The sequence below is a fragment of the Vulpes vulpes genome, chromosome 11 (assembly GCF_048418805.1).
Source record: "Vulpes vulpes isolate BD-2025 chromosome 11, VulVul3, whole genome shotgun sequence".
NCBI classification, from domain to species: domain Eukaryota; kingdom Metazoa; phylum Chordata; class Mammalia; order Carnivora; family Canidae; genus Vulpes; species Vulpes vulpes.
The window spans coordinates 36,304,580-36,323,998 of NC_132790.1; the positions used below are offsets into that span (position 1 = coordinate 36,304,580).

A 19,419-nucleotide genomic window follows, 5' to 3' on the forward strand; every position below is an offset into this window, starting at 1 on the left:
AAAATACATCTTGATCACATGGATGTGACAAAGAGTGGGGGAAAGGACGGGAAGGGGAAGAGCAGGGAACAAGAATGGGAATTTATAATGGAACCAGAATTAAGGCTAATAGAAAAACACATCATTGGAGTCTGGTAGGCTCAAACTTCTATTAAGTCTTCTAGCAGTCAATGTGAAAAAAAGCAGCTGGTCACTAAGAGAACTCAGTCCACACTATAAAAACAACCAATAACTCAGGATTAGAAAGCAATTTATCTTGACTGCCATCTTAAGACACCACTGAGTGACATGGGGAACCTTACAGCACATGCCAGGCTCAGTTTCTTAGACCATTTTATATTATCTCCTTATAAATAAAGCATTCACATGATCAGAAGACCTGAACCAAGTGCTGCTGGTCAGGGCTGTCCACGGAAACACATCTTCTGCCACCTTGTTCCTTTTTTCTCTTACTCACCAAGAACAAAGGATAAGCAGAACCACTGTACTTTCTCCTCCCTGCTCCTTGGAAACTCAGGTCCCTAGCTCTGAGTACCTCTATCTCACATCATAAAACTAGACATGAACTCAATCTCTTTCTTACTAAACTCTATCAAGCAATGTACATCATGACTACTATGTAACTAACCTTTTCCTGTGCACATGTATCTGATCTCTCACAGCCAACTGGGAGATCCCTCAGGAGTACCATCTTGACCATCACTCTATCCCCCCTGCAATGTCGTGTAGAGCAGCTGGGCCACAGATGGTGAACAACTAAAAAGGTGAAGGCCACTGAACCAGCACCAAGGAAGATGGAAGCAGATAGGCAACCATGAGCTTTCCTTTAAAAATCCATGTTATCTGCCAAACAACAACAAGGCATATTATATAGGTTTTTTTTTTAAAGTCTTTGTTTCTTAGCTCAGAAAGCAAAAGAGGGGAAGAAACAACACATTCAGAGCACACAGCTGTACACTAAAATACAGAAATACACAGTACTCACCAGGTTAGCATGTGGTTGGGAGAGAGGAAAATGAGATGAGGTTGGGACACGTGGTTAGCTACTTGGTTAGTCTGCTTACTTTGAAAAAATGAAACAAGAGTCTTAGACCTCAAAGTCTGTCTGTGAAAATATAGCTACTTCTTAAACTCTGGGTTTACTTCTCTTGAGGAATACAGCAACATTTGGCATGCCTGCCTGTTATTTGGCAACCATCATTACATCAACCATCTTATCTTCTATTGATTTTTGCAACATCCCTGGGAGGTATGTACCTACCTTTCTCCTCATTTGACTCATAAGAAAACCAAGCCTTGGGAAGGTTGAGGAATCTACTGGATATTACAAAATGAGTTCAGGAAGAGCTGGGGATTTGAGCCAGGTGTGTCTGACCATGACCCCAAAGAACATCATAACAATGACAAGGCTATTCTGCCTCTGATTTCTCACAGTAACAAAGCAATGGTTTATGGGATGCCTGGGTGGCTCAGTGGCTGAGCATCTGCCTTCAGCTCAGGGCATGATCCCAGGGTCCTGGGATCGAGTCCTGCACAGGCTTCCCATTGGGAGCCTACTTCTCCCTCTGCCTATCTCCCTCTGCCTATGTCTCTGCCTCTCTGTGTCTCTCATGAATGAATGAATAAATGAATGAATGAATGAATGAATGAATAAATAAATACTTATTTAAAAAAAGCAGTGGTTTATAGCAAGACGACTGAGGTCCAAGTGATTCTTCCTTCCCAGTCACTCTCACATCTGTCACTTCCTTTCCAGGTGTACTGTTACCTCCTGTATTTCTGTTGACTATTAACTTCACATTTGACCTACTGATTCTGAAGTTCCACCCCTCTAATCCATTCAGCATTCCACCACTAAGCTGGGATGATCTCAAATACAACTTTGATCGTGTTGCTCTTCTCCTCGTTACCTTTCCCTGGATTCCCCAAGGTCTGTGGGATGAAGCTGGAACTTGTCAGGAAGGAACTGGAGATCCTCCATCATCTACCCAGTATATTTTCTTCCTTTCTGTTGACGCTTCATGCTAAACAAAGCTGTCTATCTACTCATTACAGCCAAAACTCTCTTGACTGGTTGTTATCTCCACTCAGCCTATCCCCCAGCCCAGCCTTCACGTATTTTGCTGTGCTCTCAGCCCTTGCTCTCATTTCCAAGCCCAGTCCAAATCTCACTGCCTGGTGATGCTGCTCTGGTATCAACCAGGTGGAAGTGGGTCTCCTTGTCTCGAATCTTATAGCAAATTTCAGTGGTTCTTTGGATTAGAAACTTGCTCTATGTCTGGCACTATTTATCATGTGATCAGATATTCACATACGGATGCATAATTTTTCCTAAAAGAGTATAGTCTCTTTATAGCCAGATACTATGTCTTTGTTTCTTGGAATCCCTCTTGGAGGCAGTAGACTGTGTCCTGAATATAAAAGACATTCAGTACACTCCACAAGATGCACTTTTTAAACTGTAGCAAGCCAAATTCCACACCCTGTGCTTGTAATAGCTCCCTCAGGCACCCTTCAAAAACTACCTGCCAGAAGGAACACTTAGACAGAATGTGTTTACTTTGTTAAAAGAATTATTCAAGTATTACATTATGATGTTGGCATTAGGGTTAAAAGTATCTGCATTTTAACATAACTCTTTGAAGACTTAACTATAAAGAAATAATAATGTTAGGTACTGTTGCAAGGACACTGGGGAGAGAGGTGAGGCTTTAAATTACACTACATAGGCAGCCATACACTCCATCTGTGTCTGTGTCCAGCCATAAAGTGCTCCTAAGTACATGAAAGCAACTTTTAAAAGCTTTGGACCTAAACAGGCCTTTCTCACTTAAATAGTTAAAAATAAAAGCAGACCTCTTATACCTTTTGAGGTATTTTGCAGCTTAAATATTAACAGTGCTGAATCAGAAGTAAACTCTGCAATGATTTTTTTTCACGTGTTGTTGTTGTGACCTCTCCCTTTGGATGGTGAGGTCCTTGTAAGTTAATGCTGTATCACATCCCCAGCACCCAGCACCATTCTGGCATATGTTAAACTCAGTGAAGCTCGAACACATGAATAAACAAAAGAAATGGCTCAGGGATAAAGGGAGGGAGTAAGTTAGAAAATATGCTAGGCCAAGCCTTTCAAGTCAGTATTTTTTTAAGTAAAACATTACTTCTCTGGTGCCACCACACTGCACGCTATAGATTTCTCTAACGTGTATAGTCTCAGCCAAGTGTAAGACACTCTGATGTCACAGTGAAACTATTTCCACCACAAGTGATGTGGGCAAATCCAAGAGTCTATGAGATTAAAAAAGATTGTTTTAAAGAGCTCAATATAAGGGATTCTGTGGGGCAGGCCTCTAAGAAATGAAATGGTCACATCACTGGATGCGCAATGTATCCAAGAACAAAGATCAAATGTACTGTCCATAGATGGGCATCTCTACCTTGCTTTTGTGAGGCAGCTAGGTGCCTCACATCGATCTTATTATTGAAGGGTTAGAGGTAAATAGCTAATCCATCTGTAAGACAGAGATAGGGATGGGGAGGGGGAGAAAGAGAGAGAGAGAGAGATTGAGAGAGAATAAACAAAAGCCTTCCAGGAAAAAAGAATGTTAGAAAAACTAATACTATTTCAGAACTAAAGACTTGGTTTTTGTAGGTTTCTTTTTAATTTTAAATGTTTGTTTTCCTTTGATTAAGACAGTATATTATCTCCAGGTATCCTTGGCAAAAGTAAAGTCTCACTTTTTCCCTACAAACATAGGATATACGTTCTACTCATGCTCTAGAAATATAGTTGAATATGAAGAGGAGAAAGAAATAACAGTAATGACTGTTAGTCATTAACATTAGTAATATATTTTTAATATATATATTTTTATTTCAATTCATTAATATATAAAGTATTATTCATTTCAGAGGTAGAAGTCTGTGTAAAGACATGGTTTTGATTGCTTGGTTCCCATTCAGCAGAAGGTTAAGAGGGAGGTCGGTGGGAGAAGTATTACTGAAGCATAGGCAGTCAAGCTTAGAGACTAGCATATTCGTTCATTATGACAACTTAGAACAAAACAATGTTTTAATTCTACCAAAAAACAATGAGAAGTGAGGATGCACAACTTCCCTTGTAAGAAAACTCATCACTTTGACATGTCACAGGGAAGTGCTGATGCCATGGAAAGAAATACCACAGGGAAGGCTTTACCTTGTTCTCCTGAATCCATTTTGGACACATTCTCTAGGGATTTTTTTATAAAAGATTTTTTATTGATTGATTCATAAGAGACACACAGAGAGAGGCAGAGGGAGAAGCAGCCTCCCTGCAGGGAGTCCAATGCAGGACTTGATCCCAGGACTCTAGGGATATTTTTGATGAATGGGCATCACAAACCTCTGTAGTAGCCAAGCTCCCTCCTGCCTCTGTGCCTTCCAGTTCTCTATCCTGAATGCCCCTCTCTTGCCGTTGTCCGAAGGTGAGAAAACTCCTCACATTCTCTTCCATCTTTTATAATCACCAGAGCTCATGGTGCTACTGCTCAACTGATTCTCCAATTAAGTCCAGAGGGGGTCAGTCCTGTTCTTGTAGTTTGACTTTTCTCCTTTTCCTCTTCCTACTCACTTCCTGAGCTGCAAACCACTTCATTCAATCATTCATTTATTCATTCGTTTGTTCACTAACCTCATTCACTGTTATTCTTTATTTCATAATTATCTCATCAACTATTTTCAGTCAGTTGGTCAGACTCTCACTCTCCACCTATTCTCCATTTATTTATTCATTCCATGCGATACTTGTTGGGCATTGTTGTAGGTGTTAGGAATAGTGCAGTAAACCAAACAAAATATAGCAATAAACCAAAAGTCCTTTTCTTCATGGATCTGGGGGGAAGGGATAATACATACAGACAGTAAATATAGAACATGATGTCAGGTAGTGAGAAGTGTTCTGAAGGACAATGAGAGACGGTGCTGGCATTCATTCATTCATTCATCCCACAGATACTTATTCCTGATTGCCTACCATGTGTTAGATGGGATATGGTGGTGAATAATCTCTGTCCTCAACTTTGAGAAAGAAATGCAGTGACACTCAGCCCTGGGAATCTGAATGTTTGGAAGTTCCTTGGGCAGTTCTAACCTACAGGTCACAGTTGAGAACTTCTCATCAAGGGATTATCATATCCTTTATAGATTATCAGGTATCTGTATCTTACAAACACTTCAAATTTCTTCTAATTTCATCTCTAAAACTCTAGACATTTCTTTTCTCCATTTCCTTGATTAGGTTCTCACCATCTCTCACTTAAACTTCTGTTATAATGTTCTAATTGAGCTGTCTAACCCCATCTTCCACAAAGTTACCAGAATGATGATTCTAAAAAGTAAACTTGATCAAAAAGTCATTTAATGGCTTCTTGTTACTTAAAGGGAAAAGTCCAGCCTTTCGGCCAACATTCAAGGCTCTTCACAATCTGGCTCTAGCCTCTTCCTCCAGCATACCTACCTACTCACTCATACCTGCCTACCACTCACACAGTATACCCACCATACTAGACTACTTCCATGTGTCCAACATGCCAGGCCCCGAAGTCATCCCCACTGCCTGTACTCTCCTCTCCCCATGTCTACCTGCCATAATCCTTCACATCTTTCAAGAGCTGCCCTACATATAACTATCTCTAGAAGCTTCCCTGACAATCCCTCCCATTCACCCTGGACACGGTCAGTGCTGCTGGCTGTGTGCTCCCACAGCTTTTTAATTATACTTATCCTACCACATCACAATTTATGGTTATACATGTCAGCTCCTTTTGCAAACAATAAGTTCCCTAAGGACAGGAACCGTATGTTGTTCATCTGAATTCCTAGCTATCATCTTGTATACGACAGACACTTAATAATTACCAACTGACTTAACAAATGGCTGAACGAAGAATGAATTAGCAACCCTACAGAATGATTTATCCTATTGGGTGCTAGCAAGACGTTAAATAAGTGTTCCCAATCAACTGCAAACAAGGACATTTAAATGCTGTATTTCCAATAAATAGCCTGAGTTGCCTAGTTAACCTATGGGTTAATTGTTCCATCCTAACCATTTGAACCTATTTCTCCTTCTTATTTTTCTCCACATCTCACTCTTGCCTTTCTTCTGGCCTTTCTGAATGCTTCTGCCATGTCTCAGGCTGGCTTACACCACCCCCTATTTTTTCTATAGCAAAAGCACTGACCTTTGACTGATGACATCAATCAGGGCTAGTATGTATAGAGTCAGAGTATGCTACCACCACCTCCTTGGTGTGATGCCAGGGCACTGAGATGCCCACTGCCCCTAACATAGTCCTCTCTGCACCAAACACCTTGCTTCCTGGCTTGGTTGAAGGCACTGGCTTTTCTGTATTTGAAAGCTAATTCTTTAATCTTTGGAAACCATCAGAAACTGGAAGTCCTCCCAGCAGAAAGTCTGCACAGTGTGGGAGACAGGCACATGACAGACCTTTGACTCCTTTCACTGAAATGCCCTCATCTGTACTACACACCAGATGACAAGAACTACTTGGGCTGTGTGTTAGGATGCCACAAACATGCTTAGACTCATCTTTCAATAGGCTGACCATTGAGAAAAGCCAAGAGGCTCAAAATTTCCATCCACACAGGCTGAAGTTATTAAAGGTGAAGTACTCTTTAAAGTGGAATGCATGTTAGATCCCTTAAGGAGAAAGGAGAAGCTACCAGGCAACAGAGGGATGTGGGATGGGGAAGGGCATGGGAAGAGGAACCAGAAGGGGGAAAGAATTGGGAAACTTGGAAAACACTTAAAGAACCCTCATGTTTTGAGAGTACTGGCCCTGTGTGAGGCTACAGAGCTAAGACAACATAAGCTACCACAGGGACCAGGCCTCAGAGAGGCAGTCTGAAAGGAAGAGATTAGAGAGGGGCAGAAACTATAGGGCCAGTCCACTTCCAGGTTCCTTCGGACCAAAGAAGCACCAAGAGTGGGGCCATTTACGACTCTTCTCAGTAGAGAGGCTACTAGACTCTCGGTGTTGTCCAGAGGGCCCAAGCTAGTTTGACAGACTATGTTATCTCAAGTAACAAGGGAAGGTCTTCTTGTCCAGAGCAGGACTACCTCTATAGTCAAGAGATGTTATTCCTCCTTTATGGGCAGGGTCCTGTTCTCATGAGAGGAGCTTCTCACATCTTTATTATGTATTCCCATTCCGCACCTTGGTTCAGCCTGGCTCTGTGGATTATTGTGTATATGTGCCCCAATTATTTGGGAGCTGAAAATGACATAATGTGCCACAAGGTGTGGTTCATGGACCAGTGCCAGCCTGAGAACTGTTTGTTACTGGTTCACTATGAGGAAGGTACAGAAATTGAGAGTATGCATATAGAATCATATATAGCAATTTGCTGAGGCATCCCAGCACTTGATCAGGGTTTATATTTTGCATGTCTTTGTTGTTTATTTCATTTTTGTTACATTTTTTAAAAGGTACCAAGCTATGATGACTAGAAATACACATTTTCTAAAAAAAACAAAACACTAGTATTTTACTACAGTTTGTGCCAACACTGCCCAGTTAAAATTCAACAACCAGCACTGGAACTGTGACCATTTGCAGTTTTCCCTTTGCCATTCTAAAGAAAACCTGAGTCTGCTCCTTTGGTCATCAAACCTCTCTTTGCTTCTTTGTGTGACAGGTGCAAACATAGATGAGTTCTGAAAGAACACAGGTAGCGGACACCGCCTGAGTTCATGCTGCGCATGCATGGTGTTTCAATTCTTCCCAGGCAGGACCACACAGAATTGTGTCCAGAGAAAGAAGGAATCTTGCCACAGAGTCTATTAGAAAAAACTCCTGTGGAAATTGCAATATCTAGTCACTGTGGCCTCACAGGACTCCCGGACACCTGACTCCTGGCTAAGAAAATATTGACAGGTACTGAGTCATTCTATTGAAGTTCCATTCCTCTAAAAGGACAAGCCCCAAAATACACTTAACACACCCAGTTCCCAAAGGTTAAAGTATAGGTAAGAAACACTGCAGGAACCGGATATGAGTAGTAGTTTCTGACATAGGAAGAAGGAGTGATACAACAGTCCCTTCCACAGTTCCGGATGATTATCACCTGTGTTACGTAATGAGTGAAGCATACTAGATACAGCTGACATTTTTATCCTTGCCTTCTCGACCATATCTCATCTATGTTATAATAACATAATTACAAATCCATTGGAAATTGCCAATTTTCTTTCCTCCTGTGAAATGCTAAGTGGTTTCCACATCTCATTTCATTTAATCTCATAATATCCTGGTGAGGCAGCTCTGCTCTGATTTAGAGATGAAACCAGGAAGACTCATCTAAGGTCACAAAGGAATGCAGAAAATAGTGGAGACATGAATTGTGGAAGCTGTATTAGTAGCATCAAACTGAGAAACAGGGGAGAAATACCCATCAGCCTACATGGTGTCATAAAGAAAATTAGCTGGGCTATGAAGGCAGGGGTGTCTCTATCCCCCGGGCCCTTTGGGATGAAATGAGTTCCTGGGAGGACAGAAAGTCTGACCCAGGTAAAACTACCAAGTTGGTCTTCTGACACCCCAAAATCTCCTTTCCCCTTCTGTGGGACTTGTACCACCCCTAGTCAGTGTTCTGGTGTCTCTGTCCCCTATCAAACTGGCTCTTAGGAGGTGTTGTCAGCAACTTGATGATGATTCTAAATGACTGTGTTTTCACTCCTGAAGTTTCTAATACTTCAGGTGTCATCTTTCCCTATGGAAGGAAATCCTTTATCTCATTAGGGAGATTGCTGGTAAATGGGGAGTTACCAAAGGGAAACGGCAGGGGTATGTTATTACTCTATATGTGAGGGCCCATACTTCCATTCACTAAATGCCTATTATGTGCTATGGACCATGGTAAGAATTCTGTATGTACTAGCTAATTAAGTTCTCAATAATCCTGTTGGCAAATCATTATTATTCCATTTTACAGTTGAGGAGCCAAAGGCCCAAGAAGTTAGTCCCTTCTAGTGCAAGGTCACAAAATCAACTAGTGGCTATTTATTGTTTAACTTCCAGCCAACATGGCTTCTACAGATGTAACAGAAAATTATAAATCATCCCAGAGGGAAAACAGTCCAGTCTACCACCCAGGGAAATGGATAATGGGTATTTTAGTAGAATCAGTATTCCGTTGTCTGTGTGATATAACTTGCCTCATATTTGGTTCTGAAATGCCTATTGATGCCTATATTACAGACCCTCTCCCTCACCTGTAATCTATATTGGAAACAACCCTGATCCCCATGTGCCTCGGGCTTGGAACCTGACTTGGTAATTGTACGATCAGCAAATCTGTCGACTTCAGCCCTGTTGGAGACTCTGAATTGAACCATCTTCACCAAGGAGCTATAGATAAATTACAACTGCTTTTCCATCAAAGGGTAACAACTACACCTCCAAGGGATGAACATCTGGGAAGATCCTTAAATACCTAAAAGCAAATCCTCAAAACATTTGTAGCAATGTAGCTCCACAATCAGGTACTTCTTAAGAAGGATGCACAAATGTACACTTTGGCCAGATGGTAACAGATACGGAAAATACGAAGAATATCAAGACTTAAATATGGAGGACAACCTGCATCCTGAAGAGGCATTTATTAAGCACCTACTATGTGTCAGGTATTCTACATATGTTATCACTAATTCTCACTATAGGCTTTCCTGGTATATACTATCATTCTTATCTATGATTAAGAAAAGAGACTCAGGTCAAATGACTTGCCCATCATCAAAAGGCTAATAAATGGCATATTTAGGACTTGAATTCATGTCTCGTTTCCATGCCTGAGCTTGTTCTATTACACCAGGTTATTACAATTTGATCATAATTCACCTCTTCTCTATCTCTCTATTCACTTCTTCTCTGAAGTGACTGTATTTATTTTGAAGTACCTCTTCATTCTACTCTAAGGTGAAATCATTAATACAAATAAAAATCAGCTATTGTTGGTGCTGGAAGAAATCACTACTTAACATTTTAATTTTACTTAACATTCAGACTTATTAGAAATTCTGGAAGCTGGGAAAGAGTATTGCTCAGGCTTTATCCACATCAGGGCCCAGAATTCTCTCATACATACTTCACAGAGCCTGTGAGAAGAGTTTGGTCTTTGTGCTCATAGCACCCCAAGCCATGAATCCCACATGCAGCGACTGTCCTCATGAGCTCTGTCTTACCTTGGGCTTGCTGGGGCTCCATCTTCTGGCTCTTCTACAGCACCAGTTAGCTCTGGGGGAAGGAAAGTATCTTTGTTGACATTATTCACCCAGCTTTCCTTTGACTCAGTTGCACTGTCCTTACTCTGTTCAGCTGAAAAGGAAACCGTAAATACAGGAAAGTTATCTCTCACCTCCATGACCTACAACTTTCCTAGCAGCTCTTGTCACTGAAGCTCAGACCTGAACTTCAGGCCTTCCTGGAGTGCCAAGGCAATCACTCAAGAGTCTGAGTCCCCAGAATCAGAATTATATCTGCAAAAGAAGTCAATAGATTCCTGTGATGTTAGCTTATCCCAAGCAGACTCTCCCGAGTATGAGCATACCTTTAAATGGGCAGGTAACTCCAGAGACCACTCCAGCAAGATTCTGACCACCTCTAGGTGAATTTGACCTGAATTGGGGTCAGGACAAAATATGTATGGCCAGGGGATGCGCAGGGCAGCTAGTCCTCATTGGGATAGAGACACTATCACTACCAAGCACTTACTGAACATCAGCAATGTGCCTGACTTAAGTCTGGGCTCTGGGATCAAAAGGGGAACAAATGCTTCTAGTCTGGAATGTTCCTCTCCACTGCCTCTTCCAGTCTTCTACACACTCAAGTTCTACACATACTCCCCAATATCCAACTCAGATGCCAAGGTCCCCCATAAAACCTCTGGTGCTCCCTCTTCAGGAAATAAATTCTTTTTGCCTCTGCACACCCAGGACTCTTTACCAGCATCTCTCAAGTAATTAGCATTAACTAATTATGCTAAGTGTCAGATGCAGTGTTGTTGGTTTTTGTTTTGTTTTGTTTTGATGCATGCATGCATTACCTTGTGAGGAAGGAGCTATTTTCCAAGTTTACGGATTTGGAAATTGAGGACCAAAAAGCTCAGGAAACTTGCCTTGGACCACAGTGCCAGCAAGTGCTTGGAATGCTTATACATGGGTGTTAAGATGAAGCAATACAAGAGCTCCCGGTTTCCAAATAATCACATTCCAGGGTGGTATTTACCATAGGTCTCTTCACACATAAGCCTAGTTTTGTCAATTGCAAAATAGAACCCACAGTACTGACTTGTACCTCCCAAGACTTCTGAAGGCGTGGATGGTTTTAAAAACCAAGAGGGATACAAGTAATGCATGGCACATACTAAACAACAGGCCCTCCTTTACAAGGCTCTGAGTCAGAAAGAATGAAATCCCAGCTCTACCATTTGCCAATGATATAACCTGGACAAGTAACTTCACTTCTCTGAACTTGATATGTCCCATATCTAGAATGGGTATAAGAATACCTACCTTAAGAGATTGCTGCTATGGTTAGAAATAATAGAGAGCAAATGCTTATCACATATTAAATGTTCAGGAGGGGACAGTTATTTTCCTTATAGGCTAGAGCTAGACAGGGGCTGTCCTCAGGGGTCAGAGTTTACACTGCCTAGCTCAGAGTCAGGAAGAAGGCACACCATACATATTTAACAAACCAAACATAATTCTAAGAAGCCCTCAAAATACTGTCTTTACAGTCCCTTAAATGATATACTTGGTTGATTAAAGAAGCAGCAGATGTCAAAATTGTTGAAAGGGAAGCTAATCTCTTCCTGTCATCCTACTCAGAGGAAATGGTTCTGAATCTTCAGAGTTAGAAGCCAAAGGAATGAAGGTGGTAAGCACCTTATAAGCCCCAGTTGTTTATACTACTACAACTCAACGCAGTAACATTGTATCTAAAGGATTTCCTATGTTTTTCTACATAACCCTGTGTCCCTTAGCCCTGCTTTCATCCATCCGAATCCAGGGAAAGAATATTTTTAGCTGGAGGACTACACACTATGCAAAGTGCAGCTCTAAATGACTTCCCTCAGCAGACTCCAGTAATAATTCTAACACCCTTCCCATCTCCTGACAACACCTGCCCAAACAAATGCCAGCTCAAAATGTTTTAGCTAGAGCAACTCACCTGCTACCTGAAGCTTCTTCTTTCTCATGGATGCTCTGATGATATCTGCACCATGAATTCTGTCTCTGTGTCTTTTTGCCTTGGCTTCATAAAACCATTGGCCACTCATATTCTTCAGCTGTTGGTCATCCTTAATTTTTTCAGGCAAATGTCTACAAAACAAAAAGAACTTTACTTTGCTAAGAACCCATGGTAAATAAATGAGTTCACCGTGACAGTGGATAAAGAAATCTATAAACATACAAATAAAGCTCTCAGTATTTTAGAAGACCCCACAAACCTCCTAGATGACCAAGAAATACATATTCCTCTTTGACTGAAAAGTCAGGAAAGACAAGGCTAACATTTTTTAAAAATCAAAGACTTCATCTATGACCTCTACATGATGTCTGGCATTTCTTAAGAGCAGATTCACTTTTTGGCTGCAGTCTTCTGTGCCCACTGTTCAAATGTAAATACCCCAGGGAAAGATGGTTTATTAAGTGTCTCTAAACCCTGCTCCCTTTATCTGTAAAAACAGGTTTATCATGGTAATCTACTTCATGATATTGCTTTGAGGATTAAATTAGCTAATGCATGTAAAACTACCCTTTGCAAATGCCTGGCACCTAATACCCAATGAATAACTGGTGGAGGAGTTATCAGCTGGTTAATCCTTTCCATTTGGCAAAATGAATTTATCAGAGACTTTCGGGGGTGGGGGGGTTAGTGCATGATGTCCCTGGTTCTTTTTTATTTTTTAACTTTTTAAAAAATTTTTATTTATTTATGATAGTCACACACACAGAGAGAGAGAGAGAGAGAGAGAGAGGCAGAGACATAGGTAGAGGGAGAAGCAGACTCCATGCACCGGGAGCCCAACGTGGGATTCGATCCCGGGTCTCCAGGATCACGCCCTGGGCGAAAGGCAGGCGCTAAACCGCTGCACCACCCAGGGTTCCCCGTCCCTGGTTCTTAATGCCAGAGAAATGAATACTGAAAAAGTGGGCTGTAGGCAGGCAAGATCAAATTTATGGAAGTAGGGGGGTGGGGAGTAAAGGCAGAGGCAAATTCCGATCGTGTAGATACTGCTTTCAAGGCCTCCACAATCATTCATGCTCATTGAAAAGCTAGTACCTGTAGAACAAAATAAATATGGCCCTAAGATCTCCCTAACATACACTTGCTTAAAAAAAACACTGTTCTACCTGACAAGTGTTATTTTTTTCTTATCATAAGTGTTTAATCCACATCCCCTCTTTTCCGATCCTTTCCACATCCCTACTGGTAACCATCAGTTTGTTCTCTACAGTCAAGAGTCTGTTTCTTGGTTTCTCTTTTTTTTTTTTTTTAATTTTATTTATTTATGATAGGCACACAGTGAGAGAGAGAGAGAGAGAGAGAGGCAGAGACACAGGCAGAGGGAGAAGCAGGCTCCATGCACCGGGAGCCCGACGTGGGACTCGATCCCGGGTCTCCAGGATCGCGCCCTGGGCCAAAGGCAGGCGCCAAACCGCTGCGCCACCCAGGGATCCCCGGTTTCTCTTTTTTTCTTTGTTCATTTGTTTTCTTTGTAAATTCCACATGTGAGTGAGATAATATGGTATTTTTCTTTCTTTGACTTATTTCTCTTAGCATTATTCTCTCTAGTTCTATATATGTCATTGCAATGTTATTGCAAATGGCAAGGTTTAACTTTTTAAAGACTGAATAATAATCCATTGTATACATACACTACTTCTTCTGTATCCATTCATCTATCAGTGGACACCTGGGCTGCTTCCATAGCTTGGCTATTGTAAATAATGCAAACGTAGGGGTGCATGTGTTCCTTTGATTTAGTGTTTTTGTACTTTTGGGGTAAATACTTAGTAATGCAATTACTAGGTCATAGGGTAGTTCTATTTTTAATTTTTTGAGGAACCTACACACTGTCTTCCAGTGGCTGTACCAGTTGCCTTCCCACCAACAGCACAAAAGGATCCCTTTTTTCTCCATATCTTCAACAATACTTGATGTTTCCTGTGTTTCAATTTTCACCATCCTGACAGGTATGAGGTGATGTTTCATTGTGGTTTTGATTTCATTTCCCTAATGATGAGTGATGTTGAACATCTCATGTGTCTGTTGCCCACCTCTATGTCTTCTTCAGAGACATGTCTGTTCATGTGTTCTGCCCATTTTTTATTTGGATTGTCTTTTGGGTATTGAGTTGTACCAATTCTTTACATATTTTGGATATTAATTCCTTATGTCATTTGCAAATATCTTCTCTCATTTTGTAGGATGCCTTTTAGTTTCACTCTTTCCTTCACTGTGCAAAAAAAAAGTTATGTAGTTCCAATAGTTTATTTTTGCTTTTATTTCTTTTGCCTCAGGAGACCTATCTAGAAAAATGTTGCTATGGCCAATGAGAGATATTACTCCCTGTCCTCTCTCCAAAGGTCTCACAATTAGGCCTTTTAATCCATTTTGAGTTATTTTTGTGTATGGTGTAAGAAAGTGGACTAGTTTTCCCAACACTATTTGCTGAAAAGTAGGTCTTTTCTTCCCCATTGGATATTCATTCTTCTTTTGTTGAAGGTTAATTGACCATATAACTGTGGATTTGGTTTTAGATTTCTGTTCTATTCTATTGATCTATTTTTATGACAGTATCATACTATTTAAATTACTACTTCTTTGTAATATAACTCAAAATCTGGAATTGTGATACCTCCAGTTCTTTCTTTTTCAGGATTGCTTTGGCTACTTGAGGTCTTTTGTAGTTCCATAGAAATTTTAGGATTGTTTGTTCTAGCTCTGTGAAAAATGCTGTTGTATTTTGATAGGGATTGCATTAAATAGATGCTTTGAGTAGCAAAGATTTTTTAACAATCTTTATTCTTCCAATCCATGAACATGGAATATCTTTCCATTTCTTTGAATTGTCTTGAATTTCTTTTATCAGTGTTTTATAGTTTTCAGAATACAGCTCTTTCACTTGTTGGTTAAGTTTATTCCTAGATATTTTATTGTTTTTGGTGCAATTGTAAATGGGATTATTTTCTTCATTTCTCTTTCTGCTGCTTCATTATTAGTGTACAGGAATGCAACAGATTTCTGTACATTGACTTTGTATCTGTGATTTTACTGAATTCGTTTATCAATTCTAGTAGTTTTGTATATAGGGCATCATGTCATTTGCAAATAGAGTTTTACTTCTTCCTTACCAATGTGGATGCCTTTATGTTGTCTAATTGCTGTGGTTAGGATTTTCAGTACTATGTTAAAATAACAGCACTGAGAATGGACACGCTTGTCTTCTTCCTGACCTTAGGGAAAAAATTCTGTTTTTCACCACTGAATATTTTTCATATAAAACCTTTATTATGTTGAGATATGTTCACTCTGGACCTACATTACATAAAGCTTTATCATGAATGGGTGTTATACTTTGTTGAATGCTTTTTCTGCATCTATTGAAATCTTTATATGGGTTTTGCCCCTTCTCTTATTGATGTGACATATCATGGTGATTATTTTGTGAAAAGTGAACCACCCTTGCATTCCAGGAGAGATGAGAGAGAAAGAGAGAGCATGCACGTGCAAAAGTGGGGGGAGGGGCAGAGGGATCTGGAAAGGAGAAGCAACCCCCACTGAGCAGGGAGCCCAACTCAGGTCTAGATCCCAGGCCCTTGAGATCATGACCTGAGCTTAATAAATGCATATGCTTAACTGATGAGCCACCCAGTCACCCATTTTTGTGGTGTTTTTTTTTTTTTAAGATTTTATTTATTTATTCATGAGAATGCACAGGGAGGAGAGAGAGAGAGGGAGGCAGAGACAGGCAGAGGGAAAAGCAGGCTTCATGCAGGGAGCCCGACGTGGGACTCGATTCTGGGTTTCCAGGATCACACCCTGGGCTGCAGGCGGCACTAAACCGCTGAGCCACTGGGGCTGCCCTTTTGTGCTGTTCTTTTTTTTTTTTTTTTTAATTTTTATTTATTTATGATAGTCACAGAGAGAGAAAGAGGCAGAGACACAGGCAGAGGGAGAAGCAGGCTCCATGCACCGGGAGCCTGATGTGGGACTCGATCCCGGGTCTCCAGGATTGCGCCCTGAGCCAAAGGCAGGCGCCAAACCGCTGCGCCACCCAGAGATCCCTTTTGTGGTGTTCTAATCTGGTTTTGGTATGAGGGTGATACCGGCCTCATAGAATGAATTTGGAAGTTTCCCTTCCTCTTATATCTTTTGGAATAGTTTGAAGAGAATAATCATTAACCCTTCCTTTAAATGTTTGGTAGAATTCACATGTGAAGCTATCTGGTCCCGGACTTTTCTTTGTTGGGAGTTTATTACTAATTCAGTTTCATTGCTGGTAACTGGTCTATTCAAATTTTCTATTTCTTCCTGCTTTAGTCTTGATAGGTTACATGTTTCCAGGAACTTATCCATTTCTTCTAAGTTGTCCAATTTGTTAGCATATACATTTTCATAATATTTTTTTCTTTTTTCTTTTTTTCTTTTTTTTAGAGAGAGAATGAACAAGTAGAGGGCAGGGGGAGAGAGAGAGAAAAAAAAATCTTAAGCAGGCTCCATGTCCAGCATGGAGACTGACAGAGGGCTCAATCTCATAACTCTGAGATCATGACCTGAGCTGAAATCAAGAGTCAGATGCTTAACTGACTGAGCCGCCCAGGAACCCTAACCCTCAGTTTTCAAAATATTCTGTTACAATTGTTTATATTTCTGTGGTGTTATTTTTCCTTTTTAATTAGTGATTTTATTTGGGTCTCTTTTTTTTTCTTTTGATGAATCTTGCCAGAGGTTTATCAATTTTGTTTATCTTTTCAAAGAACTATCTTTTCATTTATCTGTTCTATTGTTTTTTTCATTTCTAGGTCATTTATTTCTGCTCTAATCTTTATTATTTCCTTCCTTTTGCTGAGTTTTACTTGTTCTCTTTCTAGGTCCTTTAGGTGTAGGTTCAAGATTTTTCTTGCTTCTTGAGGTAGACTTGTATTGCTATAAACTTCCCCCTTAGAACCACTTTTGCTGCATCCCAAAGATTTTGGACCATTTTCTTTTATTCCTTTTCATTTGATGCCATGTAATTTTTTATTTCTTTGATTTCTTGGTTGACTCATTCATTGTTTAGTAGCATGTTATTTAACCTCCATGCATTTGTGCTCTTTCTAGGTTTTTTTTCTTGTGCTTGATTTCTAGTTTCATAGCATTGTGGTCAGAAAAGATGCATGGTAGGACTTGGATTTTTTTTTTTTTTTGAGACTTTTTCTGTGGCCTAAGATGTGATCTACTCTGGAGAATGTTCCATGTGCACTTGAAAAGAATAAGTATTCTACTGTTGTAGGATGGAATGTTCTGAATGTCTGTTAAATCCATCTGGTCCAGTGTGTCATCCAAAGCCATTGTTTCCTTGTTGATTTTCTGTTGGGACCATCTGTCCACCAATGTAAAATGTTAAAGACCCCTACTATATTACTATTGATGAGTCCCTTTATATTTGTTATCAACTGTTTCATATATTTGGGTGCTCCCATGTTGGGTATATAAATATTTAAAATTGTCACATTTTTAAGATTTTATTTTTTAAGTGACCTCTATATGAAATGTGGGGCTGGAATTTACAACCTTGAGATCAAGACTTACATGCTTCACTGACTTTAACCAGCCAGGTGCCCCTACTATTGTTATATCTTCTTATAGGATTGTCCCCTTTATTATGATACAGTGTCTTTCCTTGTCTCTTCTTACAGTCCTTAATATTTATATATTGCCATTTTGTTACTGGTTTTGTGGTTGTTTCTATAGATTTTCTCTGATTTTTTTTTTCTCTTGCTCTCTTTCATGGTTTGTTGGCTTTCCTTACTGATTTACTTGGATTCCTTTCTCTTTATTCTTGCATATCTATTATTGGTATTTGATGTGTGGTTACCATTAAGTTTGCATATACATCTTTTGCATATAGCAGAGTATATTAAGTTGATAGTTACTTAAGCTTAAATCCATTCTTTTCTCCTCTCTCTGCCATGTTTTAGGTATATGGGATTTTATTTTACATCCTTTTATGAATCCCTTGACTAATTTTTACAGAAATATTTATTTTTACCACTTTTGTGTTTTTACTTTTCATACTTCACTTATGGTCTTCCTTTTCTACTCAAAGAGCCCCCTTTAACAGGGCTGGTTTAATGATCATGAACTCCTTTAGTTTTGGCTTGTCTGAGAAACTTTCTCTCTCCTTCTATTCTGAATGACAGTCTTGCTGGATAGAGTGTTCTTGGCTGTAGATTTTTCCCTTTCAGTAAATCCTCCCACTCAGTTCTGGCCTGCAAGATTTCTTTCTTTTTTTTTTTAAATTAATTTTTATTGGTGTTCAATTTACCAACATACAGAAAAACACCCAGTGCTCATCCCGTCAAGTGTCCGCCTCAGTGTCCGTCACCCATTCCCCTCCAACACCCGCCCTCCTCCCCTTCCACCACCCCTAGTTCGTTTCCCCGAGTTAGGAGTCTTTATGTTCTGTCTCCCTTCCTGATATTTCCCAACATTTCTTTTCCCTTCCTTTATATTCCCTTTCACTATTATTCATATTCCCCAAATGAATGAGAACATACACTGTTTGTTCTTCTCCGATTGACTTATTTCACTCAGCATAATACCCTCCAGTTCCATCCACGTTGAAGCAAATGGTGGGTATTTGTCGTTTCTAATGGCTGAGTAATATTCCATTGTATACATAGACCACATCTTCTTTATCCATTCATCTTTCGATGGACACCGAGGCTCCTTCCACAGTTTGGCTATTGTTGGCCTGCAAGATTTCTGCTGAAAAATCCACTGATAGCAAAACGAGAGTTCCCCTAGTATGTAACTGTCATCTTTTCTCTTGACGCTTTAAAATTTTTTTATTGGTATTTTTGCCTATTTAAATTACTATGTGTCTTGGTGTGGACCTCCTGGGGTTGAAATTTTTGGAGGGATCTCTGTGCCTCCTGGATCTGGATATCTGTTTCCTTCCTCAGATTAGGGAAGTTTTGGATATTATTTCTTCAAATAAATTTTTTTTAAGATTTTATTTATTCATGAGAGACAGAGAGAGGCAGAGACACAGGCAGAGTGAGAAACAGGCCCCCTGCAAGGAGTCCGACATGGGACTCAATCCTGGATCCCGGGATCACGCCCTGAGCCAAAGGCAGAC

General features: G+C 40.1%; 1 protein-coding gene across 24 annotated transcripts in view; it reads right to left on the reverse strand.

The window, feature by feature from the left end:
• The window catches only part of SYTL2 (synaptotagmin like 2), a 118,877-nt gene that overhangs the window by 39,137 nt on the left and 60,321 nt on the right, over positions 1-19,419 (reverse strand). For 16 of the 24 annotated variants that reach the window (XR_011995160.1, XM_072726109.1, XM_072726118.1 and 13 more), the window contains exons 3-4: positions 12,237-12,388; positions 10,247-10,379 (exon numbers count right to left, since the gene is read on the reverse strand). Coding sequence is in view for 21 of the 24 variants with exons in the window: in XM_072726109.1 (XP_072582210.1) it covers positions 10,247-10,379; positions 12,237-12,388 (285 nt within the window). In the remaining 3 variants the exon portion in view is untranslated. The remainder of the gene's footprint in view (positions 1-10,246; positions 10,380-12,236; positions 12,389-19,419) is intronic. The other 8 variants (XM_072726125.1, XM_072726113.1, XM_072726121.1 and 5 more) reach the window with 1 other exon arrangement.